Source organism: Thunnus albacares, chromosome 13 (genome assembly GCF_914725855.1).
Source record: "Thunnus albacares chromosome 13, fThuAlb1.1, whole genome shotgun sequence".
Taxonomy (NCBI): Eukaryota; Metazoa; Chordata; class Actinopteri; order Scombriformes; family Scombridae; genus Thunnus; species Thunnus albacares.
Genome location: NC_058118.1, coordinates 1712887 through 1726356, shown reverse-complemented (window position 1 = coordinate 1726356; position 13470 = coordinate 1712887). Strand labels below are relative to the sequence as shown.

Here is a 13470-nt window from a genome sequence, read left to right as displayed (position 1 = left end):
CAAATACATATTCTTTGGTACTATGCAGTACAGTTCTAGATTACAGTATCTATCATTTCCAAAAAGTAATCAAAGGAAAACCTTTCAAGAGTGGCAGCAAAATGTCAAAAACAGTAGCATATCTACATTTATATAGTGAAGATTTCTCAGTCATTAATGTATGTTTAAGAAAAGGATTTTCATATTTTGATTGTACTTTTAGCCAAGATCAATGTATTTACATTTTCATATCAGCACATTCCTTGTTTGCATATTGTTCCAGATACTTATTCCATAGAAAGTGTTCATTAAAGATCAGCCCTTTGTACAGCCATGCATAAATCATAAACAAAGCAGCTGAACACTAGATCATGACACACCCTGAGAGACTGCTTCTGCATGTAGATATGATACATGTGGTATATCATTTTTATTTGGAGTTTGTGTAGTGACACACAGTGGTTTATAGATACACCTGCATACCAATTTGCATACTATAAATGCTATCCTGAATCTTTAGTGTGTATCTGTGATGTGGAGTGGATCGTGTCTGATGGGGCTGTTTGATGATGTATAGGGTCAGAGGGGTTTCAGAGGGGGGTAATTATGGGGCAGCTTCTTAATAGTCACCTCTTTTATCTGCAGCACCCTCAGCTGTGATGTAAAGCAAAGCACGAGCAATGCAGCCTTTCAAGTTATTGTATATAACACAATGCCTTCCCAGAAATAGAGCTGTCACAGTCCTTTAATCCAACCATTTCTTTGTTTACCAAATATGCCTGTATCCCTATACCTATTCTTATATATCTATGACATGATATATTTATATACTGCCAAATGAATCATGAAATTGACTTGGTTATTACATAGATAAGAGTGGTGTAACCCACTCCACAGGCACTCAGTTTTGTACTTTCATAATGTTGGGACTACTTGTGAGACACAATGTAGCACAGGCTGAGATATCCTGACCAGAAGTCTCTATTACTAGTATAGATGATCCAATAACCGTAGGTCCTACACTTCCCACTACGCCACTCAATAGCATCTTTCATGAGACTCTCCCTGCCTGGTAAACACCCACCGTTTGTAACACAGCCCTCTACGCCCGAGTTATTACTCTGAAGTGATGTCATATGACTAACTGAGCCACAGAGGACATTATGAAACTATATTCACCGGCTGTGTAGTAAATGGACTTGGATATTAAATTGGTGGAGTAGCCGATTTCACGTGTCACCACAAGTGCTTCATAGTAAATAGGGTGGCACATTTGGCCAGCCTCTCTGCACAGTTTTCATCACAATCATATGTGATCTGTTATGACTGTATCCTCTAGTTTAATTAGGATGATAATTAGTTAAAGATAATTTAAGTGTTACTAGACTGAAATTTTAATTCTTGCAAAAAATTGGGATGAGCTATCAAAGATATTGTTGTGTAAGGTGTTTCTTTCCAGATGTTCAACATCTCAATATTTGGAACAGTTATCAGATAAAATGTGTGTGTTTGCTTTGACTCCATTAACATTACGTATGATTTAAAGACATCTTATTCAACTTTGTACGTACAGCAACAACATGTTGGATGTACAAGCATTTACCATTAAGTGCTTTTATTTACAGTGATTTTAATTCCAAATCTGACAATGTGGAATTCAGCTGAAACAAGCACTCCTCAAATCTAATGAGCAGCCCTGTAACGCTTTCACAAAATATATTCCTGAAATTTGCATAAGATGCTTTAACCAGTGAAAACACAGGCTGAATTTTGACAGTTCAACATTAAAATTAGAGCGGCCATGTATTCAAGCTGTCGCAGTCAAAAGGAGCAACTGTTATCTGGCTGATGTTTCTTGGTGAAAATAAAAACATCTACATTTTCATTTTTAATACAAATGTGAAAAATGCAACTGTTAAGGGAATTAAATATTCATGGAGGTCATTGTTGATTATTTTGAGGCCATACCTGGATGTCAGATTTGTAAAATGCAACTGCTTAAACAAAAAATTGTCTTCTTTGAAAGTCTGAATGAATAAAATAGGTCTGCACACATCCAGCATGTCCCACATGATGCTAAGAACCAGCCTTCAGCTACAGTCAGGCTCCATCTCATGATTTGAGAAGCTACAACAGCACTCTGTAAATTCTAATGGCTGTTTCTGTTTAATGGCTTTCCATTTCCCGTTTCCTCTGTTTAAGAGCTGACCTCTTTTAAATTCTGCCCTATTTTTTTTTTTTTTAAGATGTTCTCTTATGACAATATTAAACGAACTGTTCAATATATCCTACTTCTTATTCTTCGGGTGTTGTCACCACCTTTAATTCATGTTCACCGATGCTTTTTCTATCAGCAAAGGAAAAAAAATAAAATGATTTTAAGATAAAATGGCTAAAGTGCACAAAATTGACCTCTTACAGAAAACCACTAAGAGCAAATCAATTTTGGAGGATTCCACAGTGTGTCTGAGTGTAGACAACAAGCACCGAATCTTTCACAGAGATGGCGAGATGGGTTTTGGGGTTATTTGCAGTGCATCATTATGTTCAATCTAGGTCTGATAGTAACTCCTTGTGAACAGACCATCAGCAGAAGAGGTCAGTCGCACTTATTGTGACATTTTGACTCCTTGTGTTTCCTCTCTCCCTTTCTTTTCTTACTTGTTAGTTTGCTGTCTTGAAATGATCTTTACTCCGACAGCATAGAGAGATAAGAGAAAGGCATCTGAAGTACTCACAGAGGGTCATGAAGCGCACACACGCAATTACATAGGCCATCTGTGAATGAACACAGAAGAAGCCGAGACACCGTGTCAAGTGTGTATGAAAAACCTCATCCAACAGAAATAAAGCCTTACCAAGCCTTGCACTGCATACAACTATATGGTTCCAGCATCACATTATTTAGTCCCCCCAAAACCTTTCATTGCCCATCCCAGGTTGCCACTGAGAGAGAAATCTGTGGTAGACAAGACTATGAAATGGTTCTGAAGGCATTTGTTAGTATTTGATAGTAATATTATAAAGAAGAAACTCAAGTTTCAACCTTTATCCCCTCTGTCCAATAAAAGACAAAGAGACAACAAGCCCAGGCAGATTTTCAAGAATTGTCCAAATGTGACTGAAGCAGATGGGCACTTTGCTAACAGTCTATCCACAGAAGAAGAGAAGACATTTTAAAGAATCTCTTTGATGACTACAAGTCTAGACGGTTCCTTCGACCCAATTAAAGAGACAGAAAAGTGCTGTTTTATCAACTGTGTAATAAATATTCATGCATTTGCTATGGTGAATGGAATTTTCTGTGTAACCTATAGATTACAATGTAGCCTGAGTGAAGCTTTTTCATCCAAATCTTGCCCATGTCAGCCATGTTTGGGTCTGTAAAACCCTGAGCAAGTTTGTCTAATGGAAAGTGCCTTGCCCCTTAATATTACAGCACTATAAATGAAACTGGTAGGGCCAAAAGAAAATTTTATTATGAGACTTAAAAAATATGATCTCAGCTCAGCTAATGCAAGGTAATCTGAAGAACTGATAATTGAAAGCAAAGGACTTAATGCTAGCTCAGTTTAAAATAAGCTGTACTGTTTAACTGGTAGCTACGTGCCACGGCTAGTTGCATTTTCATCAAAGGTCAATTCTGCAGAATCAGGTTTTAAGAAGCAAAATGTTGACTACTGATAGGAGGCAGGATGTGGACTATGTTATGGTTCTGCAACAAAGTTACCATGGCTACTTGAAAAAAGACCCTGATGTTTGCATTTCAACCCTCACTTCAACATACAGTAATTTTTTCTGTTGAGCAGCCCCACACAAATTGGACAACAAGGCAAAAAGTTCTTTCAAGGTTAAGACTTTAGTCATCTGTAAAGTGATTGGATTAGAGGAAATGTAGTTTTTGCTATTAAATCTTACACTAACTCATCATATTGTTAAATGTTAAAATCCAAGAAGATATAATCCAGAACACATTTTGTAGTGTAGTCTGTCACTGAAAATTACACATCATCTTGAGGCAGACTGTGTGTCCTTACTTCATTCCACCCATGGGGAAATAATTACATAACATACTTCTGTGTAAACTTTGTTTTGCCTTTGAGATGCAGCTGCTCACACATCATAAAACAAATCAATTACAGATCAATATCAACGCAGGAAATATATACAGTATATGGTATACTGTATATAATCTTTCAAAAGAGTTACTTCAGCAAACCTAGAAATACAGTAAATCTACTCAAAACTAGTAAAATCTCTTCTCAGATTACTGAATCAGACAAAAGGTGAGGGTGTATCATAAACAATAAAGCTGCAAATCATGTCTGAGCTGACAGCTTGTATGTTCACTGTTGTTACAGTGCTGTTATACTGCACTGTGTGCTCCCCTGGGTCTGGACTCAGAGTAGCAGTGAGCTCAGGGCAAATATTTGAATTAACATCTGCCTGTGCCATGCAGTGCTGTCTTTTATACAGGTACAGATACTAAACCTGATTTTTGGGAAGAAGAAGAAGAAGAAGAAGAAAAAAACAAAATAACAAAGGCATCTCCCAAAAAGCCAACCTGCAGTGCAGCGTCTTTTATTGACTTAGTGCCAGGAACACTGTTTCAATGTCAACAAACAAGAAATAAATCCATAAAGAAGCAGGAAGATAAAACACTATCTATCCCCCTCATATAGAAAATGTCTTCCATATATTCCTAGAGCTGGAATCCTTCTGAGAATAGATTCAGAGTGATGGAACTGTTGCTTTATTGTCACATCATTCTGTCCTCATAATAATCAGCCAGTTTCAAGGACACTGTCACTTATCAATTTGTTTTCCCCATGCAGCCCAACAAAAACATTCACCACCTAGATACCTTCTTTTTCACTCTGATATGATTTTCAACTGGGAGGAAATACATGTCTTGTCATTCTGACAAAATAAAGTGTCCTGCCATCAAAATCTGCTGAACCTCCATAGGCTTTATTCCAAAAAAGAAAGTCCAGGTGAATTAGTGTAGTATAACTTTAAATTTGACATCTGTTTACTGCGTTTAAATTACAGTCCACAATACAGAGTAATAGATGCACATATATTTTGTTTCAGTGTAGCCTTACATCATTTATAAAGTTTGTACTAATAGTTTCACTGTTTCAGGGTGCTCCTAACCTGTTTGGTGTGTTTGCCTGTGTAGTGCAGTTACTTTGGACTGGTGTGAAAGCTGTCAATCAAACTCCAGTATGGACTAAACAAGCAGAGTTTGACTGAACTCTGGTGCTTTGTGGAGTGAAAACAAACAGACCACAGCATGATAGTAGATATGTGATGAATTCAAGACTACTATTACATCTGCTGGTCCTGAAGTGTGCAAATAATTTGGTAACCATGGTAACATGTATGTTACAGGGGATCGTTCCTGATCCATCAGAAAGTGAAGAGTTTAAACACAGGTGTGTTGTGCTTGTGCCCTACTCTTTGTATTTTGGTAGATCCTCATTAAAAAACGAGGGAAACATAGTGAGCACCTCCACTCCTAAGTCATCTAATAGAAAAGACTCGTCACTATATAAAATGAGGTCTAGTTACAGTTGTGACAAACGATGCTCATAATCAGTTATTTCTTTGTGAGCTCTTTGTGATTCAGTGCTGCACTATTAATAATACTACTAATGAACTACTAACTCTTACTCTAGTATATGATGAAGCACTTTGAATGTCTTCTGTGTTTTAAAGGTATACACATACATATAAACGTGCCTTGAGTGCAGAAAAAAAACAGTCCAAAAAAGTGGATGTGATTCTCAATTTAAAGTCTTTAGTTTAAACAACTCCACAGAATCCCATCATGAGGTGCATTTGTGCAGGGTTTGCCTGGAAATGATTCTCCCATCCTCTTTATTACACTGTTGGTGGCACTGTTGTTTTACACGGCTGCACCAACACACAGTGGCTTGAAAAGCCAATCTGAGAGTTTTCACCAGGCAATCAGGGCCTCCCATTGAGTGGATGAGAAGAGAGAGAAGGAATTATGACAACAGGGAGTGGATCACAGGAAGCCATCTTTTCCCCATGGGATAAAAGTTTGCACTAAGAAAGTGCATCGTTGATCCTCCCCTCTCCCCCTCGCCGAGCATAAACCAATGACTGCTGCTGCAACTTTCATTAAACTGCTGTTTATTACTCACAAACTTCACCCTGCCTGAGAGAAGTAATTGCTGCCAAAAAATGCATGTGTTTTTACAAGCTGATATTACCATGGAAAGAGAGTGGCGATCGATAAACAACGCAGCAGTTAGAATCAATAATGTCTTCCCTGAGTCACTTTCCAATCTGTGGTGCTTGATTTGACCAGCAAGGGAGGGGTTACACTTCCTCTGCTCATAGACAAACCATAATTCTTACCTCCCTGCTACCTTTACAATTACACTGGCTGTATTAAAGCAATTTTTCATTCAAAAGTCCCAAGGCTGAGAGGAAACAAATAGGCTGAGCACAGAATTCACAGTCCTGTTCACGACTCCTGTACACACTGGTCCCTCTCACTCTGCCTCTCCCACACTCACATTAAGGGTTGAGTCAGGTCCTCCTCTACACCACCAGAGAACCAACTCATCAGGGAATTACACCCAGAGAGAGTTTAGAGTTATCTAAGCAGATGTTGAGGTGTGACAATGTTGATGTAAAACCGCAGAGAAGAAGTGAAATGATGTATTTTACATTTATTTTCATAAGTGATTTATCATTTCATTATTCAGCTGATGTTAAGCATAACAACAAATGTGTATCAAAAGTTAAAAGAGCACAAACTGATTTGTTAAAATTACTAAAACCAAAAGCCAAAGAGTGCATTTTTATGAATCTTGTACATTGTTTTAGCTCTATATGTTTTAATCTTCCTTTCCACACAACCAGAACCTGCGACTTTTATTCTCACACTGTTGGAATTAGCTGACTAGCCACAACATGGAGCTTACACTGAACATAATAACTAAATCCCCATCCATTTGTCCAGTGACAATTCCAGTTAAGTTTATTCAGACGAGACAACTGCATCCTCAACAATATTGACAAAAGAGAGAGCAGGCAGCGTTACTTTATGCAGTTCTACTGTGAACAGAAAGAAAAATCTGGAACTACAGACGGCTAGAAGATGCAGAAAATATCATCTGTCTGCTCTGCTGTGAAGTTCAGGTTTATATGACAGCAGGTCTCAGTCAGACTACAGTTTTAACCACAACATGTCAGATATACTCCAATAATATTAAATCAAGCTCACTACAGTTTAAATGGATCTTTTGACAGCAGCCAAGTGGAAAATTGGACCGTGGAATTGCTTGAACTGCAGACACCTGACCAAAATTTCTGACCTGCGAGAAATCCAAACGACCGTCTGACAGCTAGATTGTTGATCCATCAGGTGATTAATCAGGTGTCATGAGCTCAAACGACGACTGACTGAGCAGAAATTCACCCAGATCCTAAAACTAGTCATTACCAACCATTTTGGGTTTAAAATCAGGATAATCTGCCTGGTTTTAAATGGATCATTTTTATCTTAAACAAATCCAGGTGACTTTTGGAAACAATGAGCCTCATTTATAAAACTAAACTGCAGTCCTGTCTGGCTCACACATTTGTCCTCTAAAGGCTCCTCTTCAAAGGTTTTCCTGTAAAGTTCTTTTAAAACTGATCAAAAAATCCGAGCATGTCCGAGCATTATCAACTGAATAAATATGGGTTATGGAGCATTGAATTAAGTGTTTATGTTCTGGGGAATAAAATGATCTCTTCCTCATTAAATATAACCAAGTGATCAGATATTTCACTTTGCACAGTGTGGGTGTTTCTGATGGACAGTTTCCTTTGGCTTTTGCAAGAGGGACAGGGATCAGACACACACACTTAAGTGTCATCATTATTACTTAAACCACAGTAGGAAAAGACAATCAGTCAGTGCATCTTCTATCTCATGTAGGTTTTTGGCCAATTTCTCCACTTACTATTACAGTGATGACTTCAGTCCTTTACTCAACACAGTCTGTGCTTTTACAATTCTTTAAATCCAATAACTGATGAGCCTCACTTTTCTTTCAGAGCCAAAAGCTCACAGTTAGTGACCGACCTTGAGATTCCTTGACAAAATAAAAGCACCAGATTCATCATGCTCTCCTTTAAAAAATGACATTTTACACCTACAATATATTCAATTAAACATTTTTCTGATTTATTATTAAAAACCACATTTAGTCAATCAAAACATACCATCAGAGAAGACAGTACACAGAAGAGCATGATGTTGGTAACAGGAACCTTTTCTTCTGAATATAATCTTATATGTTTCATTATTCCAGTGTAGCTTATATCAGATGAGGGGATACTAATCACATGACCTGGGTACAGTAAACCCTTCAACAAATAAATATATGATTATTAACAGAGACAGATTAACACCAGATCACAGTAACACCACAACAAGCACATGGGATTCGCTGGCAAGCAAAATGGGTCACAAACACACATGGGGTTACTCTAAACAAAGTGCAGGTATGACAAAAAAAGGGCAGCGACCAACAAGAAACAGAAAGACTGCTTCTTCAGGCAATGGATTGAAGACAACACCAAAACAAAAGTCCATGCAGCACCGAGGGGACATCGATCTTCTAGGTACAAGGACTCAGAAATTAGGGGAGAGTTTAAAAATCAGACCAAAAATACAGGGGGTTAAGTTTCCCCCCCAGAGGTAAAATCAAAATAAAAGAAAATAAAACTTGCCATGTAGTTTGCTGTGGTCACACCCGGGTATGCAAGATCAAAACGGGTAACCAGTGCAGGCTGCAGGTAAGAAACGAAAGACAAGATCACTAGCCAGTATACTTGAGTAAAGAGAGAGAAAGAGAGAGAGAAAGAGAGAGAGAGAGAGAGAGAGAGAGAGAGAGAGAGAGAGAGAGAGGGAGAAAGGGAGCCTAATGCATCAGGATAAAAAAAGCATTAGTAATGGTTTACCCAGTCATGTGTTGAGTGGAGAGAGGAGGGAAAAAATGTTCAAAGGAGTAAAGATTGGATGAGGATGAGGGGGGAGTGGATCACTCTGGCTTCCTGCATTAATTCTTTCAATGAGGAAGAGCCTCTTACCCAGTGGGAGCTATTCCCATCACAGACCGGCTGTACATGTGCAAAATCAAAACCATTTACGTGCACTAATCAGAGACTCACACTGATTTCTACAGCGAAAGGAAGAAGAAAATAGAACATTTGAAACGACAGTTTTATTTGTGTTCACAGCTTGTCAATAAAGTGACAGCAACATTTGCTGAATCACTCCCGACTGTCAACACTCCAGCAACTTTGCAATCTTACTTGAAAATATCCCTGCTGACAATCAACAGTCATACAGGTGCAGAGACAGCATATCTGTCCCCACCTGCTCGTTCCCATTTTTCTCACTGGAACCTAAAGATGAAAAACTACAGTGCAACACAACTGACCCAAAGGTTGGTTGGAGGTTGTTTGAGCCATATCTCTGCTGTGTGTTACATTTACATAAATAATAAGCACATTAACTTTGAGATGTTAGTATGAAGATCATACACAAAGGAGGACATCAGTGAGACGTTTGGCATGCCTCTGCTGGTTTATTACCTCCATTTTATTATGTGTGACAGTGGGTCACATGTCATGGACAGTCTGGAGGATTACGTCATGGTGCCAACAGATACTGTATCGCTTTATGACACAAAACAGAAAGAGCAGCAGAGTAAACAGCTCCTGACAGTAGAGAGTGAATATATAATATCCAATATGTCAAAAGGAAACAGTGTGAACTTATATTCAGAAGACATATCTAAAAAAATGAACATCATCATCACACAACAGCACTACAACATTAAGGGAAATACTGTGTCCAATCACATTGGTTCATATTGGGATTGTGCTGTTCATATGCAGCAGGCCATGCCAAATGTCCTCACTAAATCACCTGTCATTTACCACACAACAACTTCATTTGATATCACATGTAGTATTTAGAGATGATTTTTAGATGCCTTGCAGCCATAGATTAAAGCCAATAAAAGTAAAAAGATTTTTTTCCAATATCTAGCCTAAAGCCATAGAGAAAATAACCCTTTAATGAGGGTTCTGAGATAATGGTGAGTCTCCCTATTTAGCATTTATAAGCAGTATCTTAGCAGTTATAACACTCTATAATGGTGTTACAAGCAGATTTAAGGATATTTTTTAGTGTTTATTAATGTACAGTACTTGTCAACATTTATGACTTCTCTTATGTTTTATATTATTACAACTGTGTTTTTGCTGTGTTGTTTATAATGTCATTTATTTATAGTTATAGTTGTTGACAAACACATTAATGAAACACATATATCTGCTTACAGCTACGGTGTGTTATAAACCATTTATTAACTGTTTATATATTGCTTAAAAATGTTCAATAGGGGGACTTTGAGTAAAGTCTTACTGAGATCATTTCTCCATTTTCTTTATTTAAGGAGAAAGAGTTTCAACCATAACAGGTGCATTAAACCCTTAAGTTAGTTCCTCTCTACAATATCTTATGGTATTCCAGAATATATATCTTAAATATGATATACCTTTACTTTTTAAACTCATCACTGAATTTGATATCAAATAATGTCATGAGTGCAAAAAATGTCAAACTAAAAAGGTTTACTGGATTAATAAAACTTGCATTTATTAATGGAACAGCACATACCTGCAATAACTATGACCAACAATACTGAGACTGAAATCATTCTTTAAATGCTCTGTTCAGTTAGACAGTGAGTGGTTTACCAAGGCTCTTAAACACTGCCTGAAGTAAACTGCTGTTACACTAAAGTTTCTCTTCATCTCCAACACTGCCCTCTGCTGGCTCAAACCTGAAAACACTCGCTTTACAACCAACTTGATCTGCCAGCTGAAACGCCGTCTGATCTTTCACGCGAATGTATTTTTGACTTGGGTTATTTCACCATGTGAAAATGAATTCCAAGTAGCCTGTACTATGTACCCGAGACCTCTTAGCACAGATAAAATGTGTTGTTCTCAAAGTTTGCAGTCTACATGGAGGCATGTTCTTTAGTGGGCAGAGAGAGGGCACTGAGATGTTAGAGGCTTTAGTCCAGGTCAGGAAACACACTGGCACTGCATGAATCAGGACGATGCAGGGGGGGGAAATGTGTGTAAGGAATGGTAAAGGCAGAGAGAGGGAGGGATGTGAAGAAGGTATTTAAACATTTCCTTCTCTAATCACACACAAGTACAAAGTGACAGCCAGATTATTGCCACCAATTTGTGCTTCTGTGGTTCAGCACATTAGAGTAAATCACATGAGGGGAAACAAAGTAGAAAAGGAGGAAACTGCTTTGTATAATTCAGATCTAACAGCAGCAGAATTCACATGTTGTTGTATCAAGAAAGTCTGAATTCAACCTGAATCTACTGCCTACCTGTTTGTGTTACATACACAGAGTGAATGATATATTGTCTGGGTGTTGCTTCTGGTTCTCTGTATTACCCAATCATCAATCATGTTCCAACCACTACAAGTCACTGTAGTACTTTCCTAATATCTATCATAAAATGTACTATAAGACTGAGTAGTAATGTCTGCGATCAGATTTGAGCTACAAAGACAAACAAAGAAGGGAGACGGGCTGAGAGGAGGCCATGATGGCAGTCATTGATGGTGCTGAATTGGGATGAAGATCATGGTTTCTATGCCACACTAGGAATGAGGGAGAGAGGTTGTGGTGCTGACCTTGAGAGGAGAGATGTGGGAATGGGACACATAGCCGTGCACATTCTCGATCTCAGACAGGTTCTTCTCAGATACGTGCACCAGCTCGGGGGCACGCACCTCGTTGGTGAGACGCGGGAATCCCTGGTCAAGAGGTGGCGAGTCATCCTCTTGGTAGTGGTACTGCTGAGAGTGGAGAGAGAAACGGAGAGGGACAAAGAGAAAAGGGAAGAGATTGACAGAAGAGATGAGATCAAGTAAAAAAAAACAAAAAACAAGTAAGTATATACCCTTATATTACCTTTGGTAGACACCAACTCGGTTCTTTTAAAGATACTGTATTTGTAACAAGATGCTGGCCTGTATTTTCTACATGACAATAAATACTAAAAGTTCTACTAGCTTAGTTTTTATTGTTTTTTATTTTAAATCAGCATTTCAGACTTTAAAGGAAATGGGGTTTATTGTTTTGTTTGTTTGCGTGTTGGGTCAAATGTAATGTAACATCACAAACTGTGGCCTGAAGGAACACTGACACAGTATCAACAAAGTCTTCAATGATAAACTTTTATGTTTAAATCAGATTGTAAGTAGTCTCTAATGTTGTGTCTATCCCTGCACACTGGGTTGGTAAATTTACATTTAATATAATATGCACAAGCAGTACAGTACATATGAAAAAATATGTATTACTCATTATGAACTGTCATTTAAAAGTTCATATAAAGAGGAAATTTCACTTCATAATAGAAGGATCAAACCTGACTTCTGTCTTCCACTACATTTGACAGATGTTACAGGACATTGTTGTTCAGTTTGGGTTTGAGGGACACTTTTAATTCAAACAGATGATTAAGTGCTTCCTGCTGAGTTGTACCTTATAACTGTCCCAACTAATTTCTCCAGTACAAGAAACTGACAATTTAATCATAGTAACAATGAGATTGTAAGTTTTCTTGAATATGTGCAGTGAAATTCCTGCCAATGCCCAACTTCACAGTTAACAACAAATTATTTTTGGCAAGTAAACCCACTGTTGACATGGATTATGTAAAAATTGTACTATTTTATTGATAATGATCTTCAGAGAACAATATAAGTACAGTGGTAGAGATGGTCAGTAATGGCTCTAAACACTGTTGTAACCTGCTGAAACAGGATGGAGTCAAAACAGGGTGAATCAGAAGTCAAATTCCTCATTACAGTGTATCACAATGGTGAATTCTTCTTTTATCTTCTAACTGCATGAGTGGTGAAAACTGAGAAATGAATCACAACTTCACCTTTCATGTCATTAATACTGTGTTGACATAAATACAATGAGCTTTGAGAATATTGTCATGTGGTTGATCGACAGGATGGTTCTGCAACTGGGATGGGGTGAAAAAAAAAAAAAAAACGAGCCCCCTCCTCCCCTCTCTCACCCAGGGAGCGTTCATCAAGGCAGGGGTCATGCAGGATGGGGGCTGGCCGTTGTGGGGTGACCCCTGTACTGCTGGTGGCCTGTTCTGGAGAGAACAACAGGACCATATGTAACCACCAAGAGCAAACAGAGCAGGTGTGACTCAGAAATGAAAGTCCATAAACAATCAGTCCTGTCCAAGATCACAAGCACACAACCAGCACATCCATACAGAAGCAAAACACAGCAGGAGGCTGAGAAGCTCATTCACAGGTACTGCTACATTCTGTGTAAGTCTATATTATTCTGTATTAACACAGATGTCGGGACATGCAGTGGTGGT

At 38.2% G+C, this 13470-nt stretch overlaps 1 protein-coding gene across 19 annotated transcripts in view; it reads right to left on the bottom strand.

Annotated features, from left to right (window-relative positions):
* dlg2 (discs, large homolog 2 (Drosophila)) overlaps window positions 1-13470 on the bottom strand; it is a 182547-nt gene that overhangs the window by 76982 nt on the left and 92095 nt on the right. For 17 of the 19 annotated variants that reach the window (XM_044369687.1, XM_044369686.1, XM_044369692.1 and 14 more), the window contains 2 exons: window positions 13150-13233; window positions 11747-11911 (listed from right to left, as the gene is read on the bottom strand). In XM_044369687.1, coding sequence (XP_044225622.1) covers window positions 11747-11911; window positions 13150-13233 — 249 coding nt within the window. The remainder of the gene's footprint in view (window positions 1-11746; window positions 11912-13149; window positions 13234-13470) is intronic. The other 2 variants (XM_044369688.1, XM_044369693.1) reach the window with 2 other exon arrangements.